General features: G+C 39.3%; 1 protein-coding gene across 1 annotated transcript; it reads right to left on the reverse strand.

The window, feature by feature from the left end:
* Positions 1 to 1,325: 1,325 nt before the first annotated feature.
* gosr1 (golgi SNAP receptor complex member 1) lies at positions 1,326 to 24,556 on the reverse strand. The gene is made up of 9 exons (XM_039783251.1): positions 24,441 to 24,556; positions 23,872 to 23,983; positions 22,426 to 22,513; positions 21,748 to 21,855; positions 21,402 to 21,493; positions 16,611 to 16,685; positions 7,058 to 7,087; positions 3,495 to 3,577; positions 1,326 to 1,949 (listed from the first exon to the last, which is right to left on the reverse strand). The coding sequence occupies exons 1-9, from the start codon at positions 24,472 to 24,474 to the stop codon at positions 1,825 to 1,827; spliced, it is 747 nt and encodes a 248-aa protein (XP_039639185.1). The 5' UTR covers positions 24,475 to 24,556; the 3' UTR covers positions 1,326 to 1,824.
* Between the last annotated feature and the right edge of the window lie 388 nt (positions 24,557 to 24,944).

Genomic DNA, 24,944 nt, shown 5'->3' on the forward strand with positions numbered 1-24,944 from the left:
TGGCTGAAATATTCAGGAGCTCAATGCATCAGCACCTCTGCAGTCTTACTGACAAAGCGAACACATGCCTGGACCAAATTAAGACTTCAGCACAGGGCATCCCTCCTAAAGGACTATTCAGGGGAAGATGGCAATGCCTGTCTGGCAACTGTTTTCTTAACTATCAGTCGTTCTTTGTGCGAAAGACATCAAACAGAGGGAATGAGGACAAGACACCAAATGTATCCTCTTCAGTCCATTGAAGTGAGCCTAAAGCTGTGAGACAAAAACACATTGATGTTTCTCACACAGCTGCCTTTCTTACACCCCCAGCAACAAAGTGAGACTTTAATCTAATGGGTCAAACCCAGCCTGCAATCAGATGAATGCTTTGGTTCCCACCTTCAAACGTACATGTCACTTTGTGTTTCAGGTGGAGTGAAATCAAATAGAGGTTCATGGACTCTGTCAGGCACACTATATGTGCAGAAGGGTTAACTCCTTCAACAGACGATCATCAAAGCATTACGTTCCCACTTTTCTTGGTGCACTTAAAAGGCAACCAAACTAGCTGGTTTGGTGTTGAAGACATTTCACTCCTTAAAAAGACTTCATCCAAAATGCTTATTTCACATGAATCTGATAATTCTTAGTTCATTTGACCTCAACAGTCTGTTGAAACCTCTTGGATAAGTGACCAAACTTTAAGAAACACAAACAAATGTGTGCAGCTGCCTTTTACCTTACACTTTTTATAAACTTACATTTTTGTTGATTAATCAATTGTGCCAAAAAACATATAAAAAAAAAAAAAGTGAAACATGTCACAATTTTGTTTGTTTTGTCTAACCAGCAGTCCCAAAACCTAAATATGTTCACTAAACTGTATTTGATAACAAGGAAAGGCAGAACATTTTCAGATTTATTAATTTTACAATTAATAAATTGTCAAAATGGTTGCCGATTCATGTTCTGTTGATTTGTCACATTGATTAATTCAGCTCTAGATGTTTAATCAGTGATTACAAACGTATCTTGGTGGCCTAGTAGAGCAGGGTCTCTCTCTCTCTCTCTCTCTCTCTCTCTCTCTCTCTCTCTCTCTCTCTCTCTCTCTCTCTCTCTCTCTCTCTCTCTCTCTCTCTCTCTCTCTCTCTCTCTCTCTCTCTCTCTCTCTCTCTCTCTCTCTCTCTCCTCTCTCTCTCTCTCTCTCTCTCTCTCTCTCTCTCTCTCTCTCTCTCTCTCTCTCTCTCTCTCTCTCTCTCTCTCTCTCTCTCTCTCTCTCTCTCTCTCTCTCTCTCTCTCTCTCTCATGTTTTAAGTGTTCAGTATCTAGTAGTGTCACACACGTTTTTGTACATACTGATATTAATAATTTATTAATTCACATTTTACAGCCCACAATTAACTATCCATCCCACTTCATCTTCTCAGACATGTAATTTTCCCCCTGGGGATCAATAAAGTATCTCTTATCAATTAAAAAGGACCATCCAACTAAAAATCCTTCCACCTGTCAAAAAGAATTATGCATCACACATTCTCATAGGTCTCTTCACACTTTTCACCAAGTGAGTTATCAATATAATTGATTAAAATCTAGTCAGATTTTTTTACTTTTGGTCTCCATTTACTTGTTGGCAGCCCTCCATCTGTCCCACTGCTAAATACAAGTTCAGTAGTTCATGTTGGCCAAATCTGTTCTCTTCCAAGAACTGGGCCAACTGAATGTCCTTCTGCTCAGGAGCCTCCAGGGTCCTCCAATCACTGAGCTCAGTCTCCTGGGGTTCCCGTGTTACAAAGATACAGATACATCCTGCTCCTTTAAAGATTTCACCAGGGCTGGCTCTCAGTGAAAAGCATAGAGCAGGAGGAGAATGGTGCAGACTCCGATCACTGTGCCGAGGATGAGAGAGTCCCTTCTCTTCCGCAGGTTGATTCGCTGGATGAGATTGTTGATGGTTGGGAAACGGTCTAGGAGAGTCAAAAGTTAGGGAAGATCACAAATATTTAAACTGCCGAATTTTTAACCCAGTAAGAAATAAAAGAGAAAAAATGCTTTATCTTTGTCTTTTTATGATCTACAACCACTTTACTGAAGAGCTTTTACGAAGTTCCAACTGACTCAAAACATCTTAGCATGGAGCAAACTATTTTCACAGTCGATGCCATGCAAAAACCTACACAAGTGTGACAAATCAGATCTCAGGACCACTCTACACACATGGCATCATGACTTTGTGTAAACATACACGCCACTTTCCTAAAGCCAAATAGTGTGTTATCTGTACGCATTTTGAGCTATCCACGTGTATGTCTATGCTGTATACAGCGGATGTAAACATACACACCATGTGGCGTCGTCCAACCTCCCTCCGCGGACTTGCGTCCCTTGATAGTACTCGCTACGGCGAAAATTCACACGTAATGTAGGTCAATGGCGGCCGAACGGTGTTGATAAACATGCTAAAAAAGCGATAATGCGTCTTCATAACACGCCAAAATGGCATACGAATTGGCGTGTCATACATACGCCACTTTATGAGATCAGTCTGACAAACAGAAGGTCTCCGATTGGGCAATTCCTAATGGTGAAGAGAGCATATGAATAATAATTTTAATCTGGGTTGGTTTGAAGACTTGATTAATGTTGTCATTGTAAAGCGGAGTGCTGACATAAACTAACAATGTGGACAGGTGAAAGTCCCCTTCTCTACCTACTGTAGCCCTTCACACAGACCTTGTTGCATTATTTGACCTCTACAAAATCAAAGGATAATTTGGGGAAATGACCCAACCCCAATGACCCAAAAGGAATACGTGACGATTGATTTCTGAAGGAACAGCAGTCATTTCATACCGGGAACCGATCAGCTTCCAATATATTGTGGGTCTGCTTTCTCCATTGCCCCCTCCCCCAATAAAAGTGAATGAAATAAAAGTAGCTGAGTAATTTTATTTTGAAGGAGAAATTTGTAAGAGAATAAAAGATAAACCAAAAAAGGTGGCATTCTGGTCCGTCTACTATTACTACGAGTATTTGGGCCACTGTTAGAAAAAGTTATCATCTGAGATGTCGAGAATAAAATCATAATATACCAATACGAGACCAGCAGCTTTGTGTCGCTGTCTCTGTGTCCCCCAAAATCTCAGTGAAAACAGATGTATGGGATTTGTTTTGAATGTGCAGAAGGTTTTGAACATGAGCCGAAATCTTGCCCAGTCCAGGGGTTTATAAATTTATTAAAAATAAATTAAAGTATCACTTATATGAAAAGGTGCCACATGCACATTTAAAGCGGTTGCTTCCGCAAACAAAAGAAACAAAAGATGACAAAATCAAACCTACATGTGTGTTGACTCAGCAGGGATAAAATAAATATTTGAAAGCAATACAGAATGCCTGAGAGCCTTACTGCATTATATTCAATTATATATATATATATATATTTGTCACCTGCCTCCTGAATTTTCCTTTCCCTAAACACACAACCATGCACTTATAAGCATAAAGGATACTGGCCAGCGTGTTGACTCTGCTCTGTATGGATTTCAGAAAGCCCCGTTGGGAGGTCATGTTCTCCTTGGTCGCCATAGCAATACTAAAGAGACAAGAGAGAGAAATTAGTTGAGAAGTGACAATATGCTGCATGTGGTTGCACTCATTAGTACTGTAAAGTACCTTTGACTGCAAGTGAGTCCCCATATGAGAAATGAGCATCCAGTTTCAAAGAGAACAGGTGGTGCAGTTTAAAGCTACAGGCTGTCAAGGAGGACAACAGAACCACCGGAAATATATTTTGGGAATACAATAAAGAAGACGTCCTCATCTAAATTCAGTCCCTACAACTGCAACATATTCAAAAGCAAAATCTAGGTTAAGTCAAGGTTTTAAGCTTTTGGTGCAAGAAAACGTGTGATCCAAAAAAATTAACTGGAGAGAAACATTTCTGCAGCTATTTGATTTAAAATCAACTTTGTTGTATATTTAATAACTTTTAAATAGTTGCAACTCACTCCAGCAAGTTCACACCTGTCAGTCAAATGAATCCAAATTAAGTGTTTAATCAGATATTTAGCCTACTGAAAGAAGTTAAAGGTGTTGTCACCCATTTGATTACCATCTAATAAACATTCATGCACACATTATAAGATATAGAAGAACATGGGACTGTGAAACATAGTTTGCAAATGTTGATATTCTCCTTTTTAACGATTACAAACGGGTATTTAAGGACTACACGTCTGTAGGCACGTCCATGCTACAAGGAAGGGAATCATTCTGGGGTAAAATATAAGTCATCCTATCACGTTCTACTTCAGCTTTACGTGGGTGCCTATGGGGTGTGTTTGAGCCACCTTGGCTTGTAGAAGGAAGGTATAGAATTGCGGTGATATTTAAGCTCTCTAACTTGCTCTATAACTTTGGCCTCAGCAACTTTCAGTGCAGGAAAGTGTAGCTGGCAGAAAACGTTTCAGGCTCTATGTTTGCCCTCCGTGGCATCTGTTACACACCAAAATCAATAGCAGCTAGGGCGTCCTCGTTTGAGCCCTTCACAGTGGGAGCATTTGAGTAAAATAAATCAACTCCTCAAAACCACCTGACAAAGGTAAAATACTGCCTTAAGTTAGTGTTAATATGCTCAAAATACAGGTGGTACAATGGCATTATGTAACTGTTGAACAACAGGGTGACAACAAGTAAGCACTGGCCACAGGGGACAAACTCCTCCCATCCCAGAGTGACAGAGCCCAATGGAGGCAGGTCAAAACAAGGTAAATGAAATCACCACGGTTGTTTAGTCTTGGCTGGCAAAGCTCTGGAGCAGCAGGCGTTGTGTGTGTGTGTGTGTGTGTGTGTGTGTGTGTGTGTGTGTGTGTGTGTGTGTGTGTGTGTGTGTGTGTGTGGTTTGTGCGTGTGCGTGTGCGTGTGTGTGTGTGTGTGTGTGTGTGTGTGTTCACAGCATCTCCTGACAGTCCGCAGTCTTGGCCTGGAGCAGTGTTTTGGGGATCAAGTTTGCCTCAGTCAGGGAGAAACACTTTGCTGACTCCAGCAACACGCAACACACACATACACCCACCCCCACACACACAAGGGGTCTCAAGTTGTTGATTAACCTGTCAAGTTAAAGTCAATTTTAATTATTTAACCCAAAATCACGAATCTGCCTCCGAAGACTTCACTATCTCCCCCTCTATCCTGAGACCGTGGCCCCATTCGGTTAAAAAAATCTCCACAGAAGTAACCTCTAACTTCGGTATAAAAGCACACCTCAGCATTTGTTTCAAAGTTGTTTTTTGTTCTGATATGCACCACAGGGAAATGGAAATCAGGGTCCAAGTTGTCAAAGAGGTTACCACATTAATGTTAACTTGAAAAGTTGACTGGGTGCTTTTCATTTTGATATCACCTAACAAAGCAAAAACAGGAAGCAAGTCCAAAGAAAACATTTGAACCGTTATAACATTCAAAATGCAGATAGAGAAATATATGGATTAGACCATGTTATTCATCAGATGATATCAGATATGACCCCATCTGTAATGTAATGTAAATTATAATCTGGAAAAACAACTTGAAAAGTGAACTAAAAACTGGCGTGTTCACTTCTGCACATCAGTACCCATCTACAAAACATCCAACCTCAACAACTTTAATGCTGTTTATTTTGTTCCCTTGAGTTTATTTTAGTTATATTTATATTTATACATTTATTATTTGGTTTTGCAATTTAACAATTCCCACAATAACCTTTGGAGGATTAGGATGAGGAAATGCAATGGTATAGGTTGGTTAAAAAAAAATGTGGGCAGCAGCTTAGACATGGGCTGTAAAAAATAACGCTATGGGGAAAATTACAGAAAGTCAGGAAACACATGGGGAGAAATACACAGCATCATCCACCATTTCAGAAACAAAATCCAGCAATCGCTATCCAAGCCAATCCATGGGTAAGCATAGTTTATGAGATGCAAGGACTGGAAATGATGAGAGACAACTCCTGGAAGGAGGGAGGGTAAATCCTAAACAACATATTTGTCATTTGTGCAGGTCTGCAGGAAAGGAAAGGAGCAGGGACTAGTGAGAGATGGATGGTAAATATAAATCTGGGAGGTAGGAGGACTTATTCTGGGCACGTGACAGCCTTGTTCATTTCATGCACACACAATATTATGTGACCAGCAGTTGGAGCACTTCCATGGAGCTTTGATGTGCATGAAACTCCCCCCCCCGTTTAATCATCAGTACAAACAACTGCATTGAAAAGTTTATTATTATTAAAAAATTAAATAAATCAAGGTTCATAACAATATACGTACATAAAAGAAGAAGAAGAAGAAGTCAGCTATAACTCCTAAGGAGCACTACAGTAAGAAACATCTGAGCAACAACATTTGGTTTCCTGCACTGTTAGCAGCTGTGTTTCCATTCAATTGTCAAGCAAATTTGAAGTGAACTTTTGAAATGTTGCAAAAAAAGAAATGCAAATTAGGTGCGTTTCCATCAACTGGTTTGGAGCCAATAAACTAGGCTTCAGCGTAGAGCTGTGCAATATGGAGAAAATCAAATATCATAATATTCTTGACCAAAGACATTGATGTTGATATTGCGGCGATATTGTAGGGTTGACTATTGATGCTTCACAAAATATTAACACAATGACTTTGGATAAATAATCACCAATAATGTGGATACAATAACTAAGTGGGTAAAGGCAAAACAGCTAATAAATCCCTTTTCTGTAATGCAGCCTTTAAAACCATAAACAGACAACACTTGTGTCATATCACAATATTACGATATCCAAAATGTAAGACGATATCTAGCCTCATATATCGATATAATATCGATATATTGCCCAGCCCTACTTCAGCGTAAAGGCTTTCCATATCGCATTTAGCGAATTAACTCTTTTTCGACAAAGGTAATAACCTCCATGAGCGAAACAAAAAAAGTTTTTTGTGCAATTGAGGAGGTTTTATCACATTTTTCCGTTTCCATTTAGTTTTTCTAATACAATACTTCAAAATTTGTATTCAAAATGTCTTTCCATATGTGGAGGACAGAAAGCAGGTCTTACCTTATTGTGTCATCCATCAGTCGGTCCGAACTATAGACAAAAGTGTAAGATAGGGGAGTGGGAAGAAAAGATAAAGACGGTGATTAAGTATTGACATGAGGCAGGGTAGCAAAACATGGAATGTTATAACAAATTAAAGATGCAGTAGGTAAGACTTATAAAACTAACGTTTTGTAAAATTTGCTGAAAGTGACCCTATGTCCGAGTAGAACTATACGAAGCAGGTAATAAAAATAAAAAAAGGGGGGGGGGGGGTGTCTAATTGCTTGTCAATCACAGCTTATGCACACGCATTGATTCTCTCTTGTGGGGTGAGGGGCTTAGGAGACCGTTTGGGCTTTAGCGGAAAGGGGGGAGAGACTGAGAAGTTGTCGATGTTCAAATTCTTTGGCTAAGTCCTGGATCTTCACAATCCTACCTACAGCACCTTTAAGTGGGGGCAGTTTTCGACATCAGTTTCAGATTGGCAGTGATCAAAACTGAATTCCGATCTTGTACTTGGTGACAATGAGCTGGACAATGAACTGAATTTAATTGCATGTTGTTTGGGACTGGATTTCCTTTTCTTCTCTCTGCATCAATCTCATCAACTCCCACACAGTGACTATCCGACCAGTCTGGAAGAACACAGCGTAATGTAATTTGAATCTTTCTAACATCAGTGTGCTCACGTCTGTGTGCATGTGCTACTTGTTTCTGTTTTATCCATGTCCTTTGCTTGACAGTAACAAGTAACAGAAAGTCTTATTTGTAAAAACTGTTGTGTAGACAATTTAAAAAGCAGTGGCAGATGTTAATAATGCTTTGGCAATTGAAATTTAAATCCCAAGTAAAACTGCTTAGAATAACTGCTATAGTTAGTTAATTTATGTTTAACCTCTGCACAAAATAGTGTGGCTGTTAAGCAATTAATTTTGTTCATCTTCTCCTCGTGGATGACTCCCTCAACGACATGGAGTCTGGACTAAGTAGACCCAGAGAGGATTTTACCTTAGAGATCCTGGAGCTTCAGCATACAGTAACTACATCAAAGAGTGTCCTACAGAGAATATTGAAAGGTGCGCACACACAAACACAAATCTCTTATGCTGTAACACTGGTTTCGTGTCTCGGGTTGCTGATAAACAACAATGCTCTCAGCGGTTAATTTCCCTAATTGGAATCAATTTGGATAATGTTTCAGAGAACTAAAGTACACCAAACAAACAAAACTGAAGGGATTGAATTTCATAGTTCAACATCCATTCAACAACTCCACATCCCCATTGTCCAGCTCCATATGTGGTTTGTGTTAGGCTTTTATCGTCCTTATGGATTCAACCAAAGTTGCAGAAAGAGTTGGAAGGTCTCTCAAAGATTCCTACCTTGCCTTAATCCGCACCAGACTTTTACCAAACCACAACCATCTCCAACTTTTACGAAAATGTTCTCTTGATACCTTTACTTGACCATCTCAACGTTTATTCTGTTTAATCTCATGCCTAAACCCAAGTAATTGGTTTGATGCTCAGAGTGCTTCAGAGTGCTTGTGCCTAAAAACAGCACGAGCCATGATTCCATGTCAGCTTTAGATGATCACACTCCCTAGGGGAATTATTTTACCAGCATGCACAATACCAGGACCCTGAAACGGAAGCAGCCAAACAGACCTCAGTCCTCATTCATTTCATTATTAACACATGTGCTTTTCCTGCTGTGACATATTACAATATCTTCAGTGAAAAAGGTCCATCTTAAATGTGACAATCAGTTCATGGTCTTAAATTGATCCTGAACATCTGTTCTTAGTGTAAGCTACGGCTTTGCAATTAATCGAATTGTATTCACGATTACGATTTTGGCTCCTAACCACCACAAAACGCACATTACGTTTTGCAAGTAAACTCTTATTTTGTAACATTTATTTTGTTCTGAATGAATATATATATATATATATATATATATATATATATATATATTATATTTTTACGGGAAATTTATATATATATTTTACGGGAAATTTCACAGTTTAAGTTTTTTAAATTAAATAATTGCAACATCTTTCCAAAAGTCAGTGAGTAATTGTGTTAAATAATCCCGAGATCACATGAGAACTGCGGGATCACATATCACACCAAAATCCATCTAGTCAGGCTTCAAGTAATGGGTTTGTGTCCAAACCTATCAGGGTCCAGTGAGGAACTACTGGCAGCTTCGGGCGTGGTGTAGATGTGCGTGATGGCCATGACTGTTTATTTAAAACAACAATGGCGGATGTACTAGACAGGTTCATCACCTGCCAGGTATATTTTGAAAGTGCCTGGCCTTTTCCAAACAGTTTCCAATGACGGATTCTCAGATGTGTAACAACCATCTTGCGCATCAGGTTATCTCTGTCTTGCAGCGGTTTTCTTTTTAAATGAGGGGGAAACATGCCATGTGGCTCTGCATGCGCGCATGCATTGCTGGCAAGTATAGTATGTGCTGAGCTAACAGTTTTTTCATCTAACAGATGTTGGGCAGCCCTTAAAGGAGTTTTAAAGATTGGATTTATCAAAAATGATGAATTCAAGGAAGACCTAATAATCTCAAAAGATTCATGATTACAGAAGGAGCACTGCAAAGCTCATTCAGGCAGACCAAAAATGATACAAAACTACAAAACGCAACCATTACCATCAAGGGGCTCTAACTAAATTTGAGTGTGGGCCACAAACGTGACCTTGTACAGGTCACTTATGTGGTCAGGTATCTACCAACTGATCTCTGAGGACAGACCATTGTGTGGGTTATAAATTGGTGTAATCACTTTGAGATTGGTCCTGCTAATGACCTCTAATTTTAGGGTCCTTCTCTCTGCTGGCGGGCCATACAGGAATGACCTCAACCAGTAAATGTTTACTTGTTGGGTTTAATTGCTGTAATCCCAAGAGTGTTGCCAATGAGATTGGACACTGCAAGGGACACTGCATAGTCACAGTGTGGGCTGGACAGCCTTCTGTTCTTGGATCAGAGCTTCGCACACAAGCACCAAACTGCTACTTGGCAGTAGTCTGTAATATATCAGTTATCTTTGTCACACTGAAATGGAATAATTTACATGGGATGATAACTGCCACATAATTCAGAATGAGGGATGGCAGGCAAGTTTGCACAAATGCATTGTGGGAGCAGCAAAGAATACTGCAAGGATGGGTAGTTGTGATGCAAAGCGCTGTAGAGTCTTACAAAATCTTACAAACCCATTAAGCTAATTTGATTATTAGGCACATAAGATCTACCAGTGCCCCTAAGGCTGTAAGTCTGAAATAGAAAGCCACATGACACCAGTCATAAATTATGAAAGAAAAAACATCATAGTGGGCAGACAAATGACTGACAGAGAAAACTGAACCTTGAGTTGTCTGCCAATAGTGTTCACATTGTAAATCATGAGCTGAAGAGCAAAAGAGAGAGGGTGGCTGCGAGCTGAGGAGGTGAGCTTTGGTTTATAGATTTTTTATATGCAGAGATGAAATGGGGAAAAAGATTTATGCTTTGTTCCCACCATCATCAAGCTGCAGCTGTGAGGTTGATTGTGCCATCACGCTTATGTATATGTGGCCTTCTGAGGTTTAAGCTATAGAGTGGGTTCCTTCTGTTTCACCTGGTCAGTGGTGTTTGGCTGCACTAATTACATCGCTCATTAGCTCCCAGCTAATTGACTTTCCCAGTGTGATGTATCAACCCACTCTCACCCGCATGCTTCCTTGCCCCGTTTCGCCACACACACACACACACACACACACACACACACACACACACACACACACACACACACACACACACACACACACATTTTTTGCTTGCATTAAGACCTACAACAACTAGTGGCAAATATGATACCTGCATAGGCAGTGTTATGCATGTACCACTCAAAGATTAACAGAGAATTAAACAGGTTACCAAAATGGTAACCAATTTGTTTTCTGTTGACTCATCAAGTATTTGACAAGTATTGAGGGGTTTTCTGAAAGGAAATGCTGTACAGCAACCTTCTGAGAGTAATGCTCTGTCAGGTTGGCTTTTAGAGCAATATAAGGCAACTAATACAATCAGCCAGGTGAACTGAAACATTAATTACTTTGCTTAGGAAACAGTCTAGCAAATCTTGGCAACAGTTGCAGGAGGCAAACTGCATTAGCAAAGAGGAAAAGTGCTCGCAAATCAAAGCGCAGAGCTACATACTCAGCACACCTTTGAAAATGGTTATATGCCTGCCATTATGTGTTTCAAAAATCTGAAAACCTGCATGAATATATTGCTTATCTAATTTTAATATTTGCCTGTTGGATTAAATGGCTACGTGTTGTCAGTAATAACAGCTACTAACTACTCCTCCTTTCTAATGTCGACAGCTCAGCTGGTAGGGCCTGGCCCTACACATTGTGATTAGACTGGAGCAGTGAAAAGGCTGTGGTGATGTAGAACATTTTGCTACTCCGAGAGAGAACATTGTTCAAATGAGAGGCCTTTGGGCAAATACACCACCAATCACAAAGAGACAATCAGCGCATACCAGCAAACAGCAAAACACTTCAAACCCACTGGAATCAATAAAGAAAAGGCGTATTATTTTGCAACTAAGTGGCAATAAATGGTACACAATCTTAATCTTTATAATGTCTTTACAGGAAAATGCACTTGTGATAGATCATAATGGACTGTTATGTATGAGCTAGTACATGAATATGGTTAATGCACTCCACAAAAGCAACATTCTAGGAGCTTATCTTGATAACCAGCTAAAAAGCACAGCACAGAAATTAATTGATCTAAAATGCTCCAGACACCTTCACATTATTGGGGGGTTAACCTCTGACTGAACCTCTACATCTTCTGAACTGATTTGGATTTATCTAGTGAGCCAGGCAGAGCAGGTCAGGACTTTATCCTGAATCCTCAGAGCTTTCCTCTACTGATAACATTAGCATATCAGGGAACTGGCGGCCCAGATCAAACTTCTTAAGATAGGCAACAGGTCAGGCAGACTAAAGAACAAGAAGAGAAAGATAAAGACATTAAGAAAAACAGAGAATAAGAAAGAGGCTGTAGGAGGTGACCACTGTGGCATATTGGCATATTTTGGAGAAAATAAACAGTTAGAGGAGGATGCACCAACAAACAACTACAGTATACTTTTTGGATTTTGTTAATTGTGTCTTTTTTATCGCTTCACATTCCACTGCACTTAGCAATATAGTTTCAAATAATATAGTTTTTACAATAAATAACATTTTGTTAAAAACAAGACCTTGAAGAAAGTGAGGTAGATTGGAGAAGTGAGTCGGGTTATACTAGCCATCAGAGTTCTGGAAGTAAAAGTCAAAATTGTTAACCCAATAAAAAGCTTTTGTTACTATCAAATTGAGCATTTCAATCCTTTGGATGGGCAATAAATTGTCATGGCCTCATCGAAGCTAATGAATTAAAAAAGTTTCTGGAAAAACATTTAAAAAAAAAAAAAGGTGTCCTATCCCAACTTTAGACGATAAGTCAACCAAGACATCCGAGAACTCTATAAATTGATTGATTGATTGATAAAGATTGATACACCTTACTTTTGGAAAGAGGAGAAACATTTAGGAGGATGGCTATGAGAGAAAACCGAAATTGTCCAGGAGATTTGCTTTTACATTTTATTTAAGAACTTAACACAGAGCTGAAAAGCATTGTTTCCAAAGGTGTATAATTTGTTTGGGTTTTTAGGACTGTGAGATGATGCATGGTTGCGTAGAAAGTCATTGGAAACTAGACTTGCAAGCAAGTAACAGGGTCCAAGCAGACCCACAGCAAACACACTATCAAATTAAAGCAAAGGTGCCAAAGTGAGGTGTACATTTTGCCTCACTTCACACAGACACCATTGCTGTCAAAAATAATCTCTGTTGGACAGGAAGTCCTTCTCAGACTGTCGTGACCACTACCATATGAGCATTTCCTATATGAACTTTTAATGGACCTGCCCCTCTCTCCCTCTAGTTTATTCATAAACAGTGACCTTTATGGCAGAGAAAATGGAAAAACGGATGGAAAAACGATGGAGAAAAAGACAGTGATAAGGCGAACTCCACGAAAATGACAGAAATATCAAAAGCACTTATAGTTGCGCTAATAATTTAACAGCATCAAGTTAATGTTTTGGCCAACACCACAAACACCACAGATCCTACCAGCGTGTACACGCACAGACTGCTGCTATTCACCTAGTATTATCTCACCATATTGCAGTTTCTGTTGTAGCAATGGTTGGTCACACAGCAAGTTGCGGCTGCAATTTGAAAAAGTTAAACCACTGAATGCAGCACCAAGTAGGTGTGTGCGTTAACGAGAGCTCTCCCTCACCTTGCTGCCGCTGCCAACCTTGACGGACGGCAGCCGCTCTGTCTGAAAGCACCTAAAGTGTCACTCTTATTTACCGTTGTCTCCTGCAACGACAGCTTTTCAAACATGGTGTATGGACAGGTCTGACTGATGAGGAACTATACAAGGATCATCACTAGCTGCCAAAACTAAAGAGGAGGTTATCTTAATTAATCTGGGCATATCTGTCTTATTAGGTTCTTTTGAGAATGAATGCAGGCTTGTAAGCACTCCACCCACAGCAGAAATGTGTAGATTAACTGGAAGGGACTTTTATTTTCTTTGGGAAGTGATAGAGTAGTCTTAGTTGATCAGTTTGGCAATGGTGGTACCATCACTTGCCAATATATTATAGACTCTCTCTCACACACACACACACACACACACACACACACACACACACACACACACACACACACACACACACACACACACACACACACACACACACACACACACACACACACACACACACACACACACACACACACTTTATATTGATCATACATTACATCATCTACCATAAAAACATTGTAGAGACAGAACATTTGAATCCTCACGGTGGCTCACTTGCTGAAATATATTATATAAAAAAAAAAAAAAAAAAAAAAAAAAAAAAAAAAAAAAAAAAAAAAAAAAAAAAAAAAAAAAAAAAAAAAAAATTTAATATATTTCTAAAATATAAAAATTAAAAGAAGAAAGAATTCTAATCTCTCATCTTTATTGAATATCTATGCCTTTCCTCTAGTGCCAATTCTGACCATTTCTCTGGCCACTAACACATTTTAGTCCCTTTCTCTTAAGGCCCTCTTTCCTGTTTTATGGCTCTAATAGGATCAATCGAGCGTAACTCGATCCTCATCCAATCTCCGCCTTCCCCTCCCATCTCTGTCAATGGTCTGGGGAAGCCCTACAACATGGGTTGTGGTTTAATAAGATAATTTCATTATGCATATCCTGATCAACTGTGCTGGATTGGCACAAGGGATCGACTGCTGGGAATGCAGGTGGCTGCGTTGCTGAGATTATTTCATCATCAGTATTCAATTTGGAAAGAGGGAGAGAGGGTCTTATCTTCCTTTCTTCTCTCGAGGTAAAATACAAGGTACACAGCAGATACAAGTAACCGTATGACTGGTTTTTCAGGGCCACACCCTCAGTGACCGGACAGGAATAATAACTCTCTATGCTTCAGTACATGAATCCATTAAGGCGTTCACATTAAGGCCATGTTGGAGTGTCTATGTGACTCTTGAAAACCCCTGTGGAGCTAAACTGCTTATGCTTCTGCAATTGAACTTCATAAATACATTCACCTAATCTAGAAGTGGTAGCATTCTGCAGATATATCACTCTCTTGGAAACCTCTTTACTTGCAGTCCTGAATCTCAACTCAGGGTATCTGTCAATGCAGAGAACTGATGCGACCAGTATTCTCTTTTTCTCAAATTTACTGTAAAATGTGTACACTGAACGGCCGATGACAAGAAAAAGGTTGAATTGGTGAATCCTGGTAACGGCACCAAAACAGTGATAGACTTGTGGTGTTGGGAGTCTAACTGTTATGCTACGACACGATTTGTCAGACAATAATTAACTAGCAATCCCTCATGGAACTTTGAGTTAAAATAATGTTGCGATCAAATTCTCCAAAAATGAATCCCATGTAATACCTTTTGGATTGCATCCATCCATCAGCAATGGCCAAATACACAAATTTCTGCATGGTCAGATTGTTATCACCGTACACTACAGATCCCTTGTTATGTCACTGCCACAAAGCATGGCAGCTGTTACAGGAACACGAGTGAACTAAAGTGGTATTTACCTGGGTTAAATAAATGTTGGTAATTTAAATGCAGATCAGTATTTCCTTGCACATACAGTAGTGGAAATTTGGCGGTAGGGTTTGTAGAACAATGCAAAACCACATTAGTGTTCAAGAAAAATCTTGTTTTCAAAAACTGCCATGTCATTGAATTATCATATTTGTTTTCTTATTACTGCATTGCATTTGAAAGGTGTTCATGTTGTTGAGTTCACTCTATAAAACCCTTTTAATTTCATAAATTGAAAAATAAAAATAAGCCATGCCCTGTCAGAGCAGGTACAACCTGTTAAATTAATTAAGAGGTCTTTCATGGGGAATAATTGAGACATTATTCCTTAAGAGGTTGAAAGAGAAAACAAACATTTAGCCACACACTATCAATCACACTGCTTTATATTTGCTATGTTCAAATTATCAGATGGGATCCTCAAGCCTGGGCAATATTAAAAGCTCTTCTGTGTTATATTTAGGTTTTGTTTGAATGTGTGTGCGTGCGTGCGTGCGTGCGTGCGTGCGCCCTGCTGACTTCCAATTTTACTTTTCACACAGGGAGGGTTACTTTTACACTCCTCACACAGGTACACGCACATACAGATTTCACAAACTTTGCTACCTCATGCAGTTCTGGAGTGTCAGCCAAATAATAATAGGACACTAATAAGGTTACTGGCAAATTATGCTTTGACCTACTGTGTCAGTATAAAAAGTATGCCTAACGTTTTACAGCTTTAAGATGCTAAATTATGTAGCAGAAAACGTGTTGGGTAAGCTTACTCAGCATCACGTAGCAAGACAAGAAAGTAAAGTAAAGCCCCCTACAAGTAAATCTAAACCTGTCTCTGCCTATATTTTCTTCAACAGGGCATTAAGTAAAGCACAAACATTTTTTGTCTGCACTAGCCAGGAAAGCACTCAAATCCGATTTACATTTTCTCTATCCTGAAGTATACAAGAAACTCTAGATTAATGAATGCGACATCATGAAAAAGTGGCTTCCAATCTGCTAGAGAGTAAAAGCATCAAGAGATAAAGTGCCAAGGAGTGCCAGAGCTTAACAAAGCAAGCATCAGTAACAGCAATGATTTCCAGTGTTATTCCAAATGGCTGTGCTGAACCCTCATGATGAGTTATCCCGACTTTGATTTCTGGGAAGCCAAAGCTATTGTTTGCCAGAAAAGGCTGTTCAGCTCACGAAAAATGGCAGCTATATTCTACTTTCAACTGCTGGGATTGACATACCAAAACTAACAAATAAATATCCTTATAAACTCTGCTGAGTGAATTAAAAAGTTGGATTCTTGATTACTTCAAATTCGGCAAAGAAAGGTGATGGGAACTTACTTTCTCAGATGCTCATGCTCCTTTAGAAACAGCTCTGTTCTTCTGTTGTTGACCCCGGAGCCACTCTTGTACGTCCTGAAAGGGGAATGCAGATACACTAGTAAACACAACACTGTCACTTGGAATAAGGTCAACAATATTTGCCATTTGCATAATGTGACACAACATTCGAAAACAGTGAGTGTCATTGCAAAGTTATGTCATCCGAGTCAAAAATGATCCAGACATCACAACCAAACCTAGGACACCTCTTAGAGCCCTAACAGACCAAGCTGACAACGAACTGACAGTCGACAGACTTAAGCCTGACCTTCAGCTGTAGCTTTTGCAGTATGTCTGACACTAATGATTCTTGTCTGTTCAGATCAGCGGGCGTCAGAATCAGTCACTCAGAGAAAGGGCTATCTGAGTGGCAACCCATTTATTTTATAATCACCACCACAACCTTTTCTTTTCCTCATACACCGTCAAAAGACAACATGGTGAAAATGGTTTTCTTATTTGTTTTGAAAAGTGAGGTGACTATCTGTCACTCTTTTAAGTCGCCCGTCCCACTGAACATTAGGGATCTATTGGCATCATAAAAGGCGTTGCTTACCTTAATGGTGTGCTTCACACAAATGGCAAACACATGTGGCCTACAGCTCTTTATCTAACTAGCTACTTATTCTTTTTAGGGCTGGGCAATATGGAGAAAATCAAATATCACAATATTTTTGACCAAATACCTCGATATCGATACCGCAACAATATTGTAGTGTTGACTATTGGTGCTGATGAGATTTTTGATAAATAATCCTCAGTAATGTGGATATAATGACTAAGTGGGTAAAGGCAAATAATAGAACAGTTACAACATTCTGGTAAGTTCAGAAACGTACATCACTTTACTGTAATGCAGCCTTTAAAACCAGAAAAAGACAACACGTATGCCATATTACAATATCCAAAATCTAAGACGATATCTAGTATCATATCACGATATCGATACAATATCGATATATTGCCCAGCTTTAATTCTTTTCCTACTCATTGCCAAATTTAAACCGAACCACCGACAAAAGCACTGGCGTAACAGCTGTATAGACCCAATTTTTTTTATCAAATAGCAGTCGCTGCCAATCACACTGCATGTATTGCTTTACAGTAAAAGCCCTTTTGTGGTTCACCAATTGAAAGCTTTTTATGTAAAGCAAGCAGCAGCAGGACATATTTGGTTTGCATTAGCAGTAACTTAAAACAGCAAATACAGCACCAGTACGGTTGTACTAGAGCAGATCAGAAAAAGGACTGTTAATGGTATCTACCATATTGAGTGGAGCTGAGCAAAGATCATTTTCTTCTTCTCTCTGGTCACCTGCATAACCATGTATGTTGAGCCAATACATTTATTGCACTAACACTACATGGAAGGAAATGCCTAAAATCACAGCTCTGCATGCCATATCACAGCTAAAAAACAACCTACTGGGCAGTGGGAAAAGGCCCAAGGTGCCGCTTGGCCTGGCCTCCTCCTTGACAACGGTTCAGAGTGGGTGGAAGTCTAGAACAGTATACAATGCTTTCACTATTTTATAAATGATCTATGTAAGAGGCCACTAATTCCATGCACATACTGATAGAACCATACAATCTCAGGTTAATAAAAGGAGTAGAAGTGAAGTGGTGTGCTGCTCTATTACTAAGCTATCTGGTAGCAAAGCAGTATAATGGATGGGTCACAAACACATCACACCCATTCACTTTTGCTTGATGCAGCTCTAGTTATCAGCATCCCTGAACAGCTGACTCCCAGTGCTCTCCTAGGTTTCTGGTCATTTAACACAGCCCCACCCTCCTATTGGGCAACGAGATAAAGAGCAGGGGAGGACGGGTAACTGTAAAGCATGAGAGAATGCACATGCATATACCATAAACATCCTACCCCACCCAGAACAAATGTGCCTAATTCCTCCCCAGTGCACCATCCAAAGCCGCTGAATGGAAATACTATATTCAGTATGCACACACAGCACACTCCACAGTGGCTGCCTTCAGTCCAAGCTGACCGCCCCAGCAGCAGAGCTGATGCCATTGTGGGGCTAGAATTGCCTGTACTGACAGCCAGCTTCATCACTTCAGCAAGGCTTTTTAAAAGGGCACCAATGTAAATCACAGGCAAGCTGTCATTGTTGTTGCTGACATTTAGAATCAAAGCAGGAGAAGAGGGAGCGTTAGGTCTGCTCCATTCTACTGTTATGAATACAGCTGTGTGCGTGCGTGTATGTGAGAATCTGTTTTGCTGACAGAGTCTGCAAGCATGCAGAAAGATATTGACACAGTTTTTGACAATATGTCATATTGCTCATTTATTGTGCTTGCATAAATTAAATGAAATAAATGCGCTATTTATTTTTAATCAGTATGGATTTTTTTTGTGTGTGTGCAGTGTAAACAACCTCAGTACACATAAAACAGTTAACAGCGTCCTGGCCAGGTCAACTCATGGCCCAAGATCTCTACTGCCCTCTACCTGACAAAAGGGACAAAAGGCTCAACTGCAGCAGAAACAGACAAGACTCTATCAATGGCATGAAAGCCGACACATTTTCGAACAAAGTGACCTTAACATCTTGCTTTCTAAACACAACTTAAGCTGCAATATATTGCGTTAAAAAAATGTAAAACTATGACTACTGACACCTATTTAACATTATGCTGCTGTTATGATTCAAGTTCTAAACTGGGCTGCTCAAACCGAGAACAAAACAATCTCAGATTGTTTGATAAAAATCACAAGGTCATAAAATACTGGGCCCTGCTTCTGTGATGTAGAGATAATAAGTTTTTATTTTTCTCACTGCAATGTTTAACTGTTGCAAACAACACAACTGAGTAAAACTGTGGTCATTGATTTTCTCTGTACGCAGCTCAGAACAGATGAAAAGTGTGTTAGTGATGTCCAGTTAGTTCACAGTTTAGTTATTCCTCACAAGCTGCATTACAGTCAAGGGAGTTCAACAGATCAAGTCTTGAAAAATAATAAGCTAGCCTTCCAGCTGTCCAGGATTGACGGCTTTCGTATATTCTCAAGTCCTACCTTATCACTTTTCATTGTCCAGCAAAGGTCACTAGGGAGCTAAAGGGCAAATTGCTCTTCAAAAGAAATCGTCTCATGTAAAGCATGACTCGACATCTTATTATACAGTGCCACAACAGCGGCAGCTGTAATTCCCCTACCTATATGCTCAAGACAGTTCCCTCATTAGCAGCCCCAGGGCAACATTAGTCATCGTTAGGCTGAGCAATGGGTCAACAAGACTGGCTCATTTCTATGCATTAGATTTATCAGCAGTAAGCCCATTAGTAGGGTCAGTGGCACTCCTTAGTAGTGTGATTTAATGAGAAGATTGAGGGAACTGTTGCATGTTTGTTGCATGTAGTGCTGACCTCATGGGATAGTACAGTTAAAATGTAATTGCTAACATGCATTGTGACTTCAAATTATCACTAGATAATGAAGGCTTGGTGGTGCATTGATACAAGTAGATTTAAAATAAGTTAATTTAAAGAGTGCAATTACTTGTGAAATAAGAGACAATGTACTATCACAACAAACAATTATACTTTGTTCATTTATGTATTTATGTGTATATTTGTACGTATATTTGTACGTTGAAAATGGCTATATTCAATGTTGCTTGGCTGTGTTTTGTTGCTTGCATGGCTACATGTACTGAATGTGGATACTGTTGATGTGTTAATGTCTTACTGCTTCTTGTTGCTCTGGTATCAAAAAACATCTCGCCTGGCTGGCTAACACTGGGACATTTACATAAATGTTGATTAATGTACATTGTCCATATAAATAAATTAAATTTAAAAAAAAGAAATCTGTTGAGGGGGAAAAGTTGTGTGTTCCTCCTCAACTCTGTCAACAACATCATCACCATCATCATTCCTTAACCTTGCTAATAATGGGACCTTTTTTACTATAAAAAAATCATACAAACAGCAGCAGCAGTCTCCTGCATTAAGTAGCGAGCCAAGCACTTCTGCATTCCCTATAGAAAAAATTAAGTACAACTGCTGATAGCTTGTTATATACATCCCCCAAATCCAATGTAAACAAGTTAGTCTACGATTACACTGATAAAACATTTTGACTGTGAGGCCTGTGGAACGTGTATGAGGCAGACTACTGTATCTGCACACTAGATGGATGGAAAGGGATCAATTGGAATCCTGCAGTGCTCACCATATGCTCAATGCTGTGTCTTACAGATCAATAAGCTATTACAAAAAAAGCCTCCATCTCATTTCAATACACTCACTCACTACTGAGGCAATTTGAGCAGAGGACACACTTTCTCAATACAAGGCCAAAGAGGCCATGAATCTGCTTAGGTTGTAATGGCCAGCATTTTTTAAGAGTGTGCCAAGTGGAAGTCAAGGTTCAACTATCCCTCTAAGTTCTAAGGTCTACAACATGGAAGCACTGTGAATAATGCTTGGCAGTTTTTATTCCTCCACAGCCACAAAGATCAAACACAAGCAATTTATCACATAACAATATTATTTGTTTTGTGTGCAATACCATGAACAGTTTCCAGTGAGCGAAACAATATGTGTGTTGGCTCTGACCACCCATTTACTCTACCCCTTCATCAGTCAATACATTTAATGAGTTATCAATAGTTACGTACATTGAAATTGTATTTTACAAGTGTGAATAATAAACTACAGAGTCCATATTCCCATAACTGTGAACACATGCATGAACAAATGAATCATAAAGGTGGTGGTACATACTCAATGTCTTTCCTGACTGACCCGAGCAGGTCTTCCCTTTCCCGGATGGCCAAGAAGTTGCCTTTGGTTTTGTGAAATTCATGAGTGTAATCCTGCATAGAAAACAAATCAATGTGAAAATGAAGAAGGGGTGTAAAGAAGAACAAACGGTGAACACCAAAAAGGACAAACTGAAAACACTGAGTGCTTCAGAAAATTGTTTTGTTCTGCAGTGAATTTAGTAAAGTTCATTTCTAGAGTGTTTTACAGAAAACAAAACCTGTAACGTAGAATACATAAAGAGTATAGAACATTGATGAGCAAGATGAATAAAGGAGAACTTATTGGGAAGAACGAGATGGCAAACCTGTAGGATGTCTCTGTGTCTCTGGAGCGTGTGCATGAGCGCAGCATTAAGAGAAGCTGTACCCGGGGTGTTGGTGTACTCCGCCATTTTGTCATTCACTGCAGTCAGCTGACAGAGAGATGGAAAATAGATGGATTGACAGATGGACGTAAAAAAGACATCAGGGGAAAAAAATCAGCAGATAAGGTAAAGACCTACACAATATTAACAAACATACGGTACTGTACAACATGTGTCAATTCGAGGAAGTACACTTAATTCTATCAAAGGGATGTCTTTAGTAATGCCAAAAAGCCAAATGACAACGCATCATAGGGATAAATGCATTGTATGCTTTCGGAATTGCATAATATTACTATCATTATGTAGTTGTTTTTGACTTACATCTTTGAGTCATTACTTTAAAAATGTACGGTTCAGTTTCATTTTCTTTTGTTATGATCTCCTGTTGTTTGGGGAGTCTGTCTTTGGACTGCCCTATAAGGAATGAAATGATGTGTCTTACATTTTGGGTTGAACTGAGTCAGATAGATTAAAGCCCTCTAGGGTCTAATGCAAACTATGTGAAGAATTGGAGCCTGCAGTCTGATCTTTCCTTGATGAAAGACAAGACGCTTGGCATAAATCCAGTGCCGTTCTTATTACAGTCTTTTTGCTGGCCCATGAGAATTTACTTACTTTGGCCAGCAGCTGTTCAATCTCCACTGACATGGTGTCAAACATCCTGTCTTGGGTAGAGTTGTTTAGCAGCGGGGTGGTGTCTGACCTTGAGGAGGAAAAGCAAATAATTTTTTTTTTTTTAAAAGGTTCTCAAAATATACTGATATTGATTTGAGTTGTTTCACTAATTAAATGATACACTGACTAAATGAAATGTTAAGTTTAGCACAAAAACGTAATATTAAAAGGAATAATGCTTGTGTGAAGAGTCTTGTGCACTTGGGTTCAAACATTTTTAGCAAATTAAATGAATGTGCATCCAAATGAAAATAAATGTTGAATTAGAAATTACTCACAAAGCAACTAAAGCAAGTAAAAAACCTAGGGCATTCCTCTGGGCAACCTAACGCTACTCCCTCCATACACAGATCTTAAGTGTGATTGACATGTTTTAGATTAAATTACATAGGTAGTTATGGGTTTCTTAGCTGCTGATGGTTTAGTGAATGTCCTATGTACAGATGCATCAGTAGAATTGTCCAATGATTGTTACTTGGGGCAACAAACCAGCACCACTTGGCAACAAAGAATTGTTTATGTACAGATGACTGTTTCTAGCCAAATTACTTTCAAGAATCAAAATGCGAAAAAGGTGTGCTAGATCTCAAAGTTTCATCCTTCAATAGTGGCTTGATTACCAAAAGAAACAAAAGGTAGCGTTACAATCATAGACTATATAGTATTAAAATCTCCATAGAGACGTCTTCTTCACTGCCTCCCTGCTAGAATATTGTACTATTGCACCCTTGGAGTTGGTATGGATTCAATGCATTGTTCATAGACACTTCCTTCCTGCAGCCAACACTTTGCTGGCAAGCCTCCACCCACATATCAAGGTCTTCGGACCACTATGACTTAGGCCACTTTTGCACCTTCATGATCCTTGAGATTATAAAATAAATGTTGGGATAATTTTTGTTGTTGTTGTGCGATTGTGACCAGAAAAGTTTCTGACAAGAAGCCATTTTTTATATTCTCACTAAAACAAGGACATGCCCTAGCATAGATTATGTCCCTCATATTAGTTAGATAGTAGGCATGCATTCCTAAACTAACACAAATGAGAGGGACTCAAATTACTTAGAAATGCAACTAAAAATTGTTTTTGTTATCAGTTTTGTCAGACTTTTGTTTGATTAATCATTTGGTCTTTAAAATGTCCAAACAACTCAACCGATCAATCCCAATCAGGTCAAATGTGTTCTTGCTTTGATTTACCTACTGTAGCAGTAGTCAGAGGCAGTTTGACTTGCTGGGTGTATACTGGAGTTGCGTTAGTCAGTTAACTGTAGTCTCCATTTAAGCTACAGTTGCTTAACTACTTCTAAACATCCCGTGCCTGTGTGACTGAGACCTTTGCTTAGTTTAGGCGGTTGTGAACTCTGCAGGTGAGACGGATCTTACGTGTCTCCTCGACGTCCATCCCTGGAGCTGCTGTAGCTGGTGCATAGTTTACTGAAGGAGACCAACTTCAGGTCGAGTTCATTCTCCAACTGTCTGGCCTGCTTTCGCAGATCTGTAACAGGGGCGCACACACACAGACAACATTTTAACACTTAGCTAACATTTTCAGACTTAGCTAACAATGGCAACGTTATTACTTTGGAGTGACCTGAACGAGGAAAAAATAAAGAAACAACTTTCTACTAATTGCCATCAAATGGGTGTAACATCTGTAAACGTTACAACGGACTTTTAATGTGTGTAACGTTAGTTGATAAACCTTTTAGAGGGGCGACACAGATTTAAGAGCCTAAAGAATAACGATAATTTACATAGTGTTCGCTAGCTTGTTAGGAGCTAACGTTAGTCGTTGTAGAGACACGTAATGTTAGCTATGTGTTTAAACCATAGATATGAGCCAAACGCGCCGAAAGTGACACTGGCAAAATAATTTCGGACATTATGGATGCTGTATTAGATGTCGTTTCACATTCCGTTTTCTTAAATCGAGTCTAATTTTGCTCACTTACCTTCCCAGTAGTTGCTGCCTCCTATTCCTGCCATCTTTGTTGTCCTGCGACGTCACCAAGTTCCAGGGTGCGTCACAGAAGAAGACGTACCAACAAAACAGAACAAATCTTTCCTTGGGTTTTTATCGCCCTCAGCTGAGCCTTTCAGGCAACACACGTACCAGGCCACATAATAAAAACAGCTCCATCTAGAGGCCATTTGGGGCTTCCTCAATTTTATGTTTCCTTCAAAGAAGCATCCTATTAAATTCTTCAACATGCAGATACACAATATATATTATATATTGACCAACTGAATTGTTGCTCGTTATTAAAAATAGCACAATGCTACACAAAAGCAAGAGAGACATGAGAGGTTTTATTTCATTGTGCTTCATGAGTTTTAGTGCATGTTAGCATGTCGTGATCAGAGGTTTTTTATTAAATGTGGTGTGTGTAGATTCATGGCTAACATAAATTGCATTTATTTTCCCATTTACAATTGGCAAACATTATATACAGCCG

This window comes from Perca fluviatilis, chromosome 2 (assembly GCF_010015445.1).
Source record: "Perca fluviatilis chromosome 2, GENO_Pfluv_1.0, whole genome shotgun sequence".
NCBI lineage: Eukaryota > Metazoa > Chordata > Actinopteri > Perciformes > Percidae > Perca > Perca fluviatilis.

What these genes read in the sequence shown, in the direction of transcription:
- gosr1 (XM_039783251.1), bottom strand. Translation starts at nt 24,474, where the DNA reads ATGGCAGGAATAGGAGGCAGCAACTACTGGGAAG. An exon ending in AGGCAGCAACTACTGGGAAG is followed by an intron (nt 23,984 to 24,440) that starts GTAAGTGAGCAA and finishes CCCCTGTTACAG; the next exon opens with ATCTGCGAAAGCAGGCCAGA. An exon ending in CTGATGGATGACACAATAAG is followed by an intron (nt 3,578 to 7,057) that starts GTAAGACCTGCT and finishes TTGTCTCTTTAG; the next exon opens with TATTGCTATGGCGACCAAGG.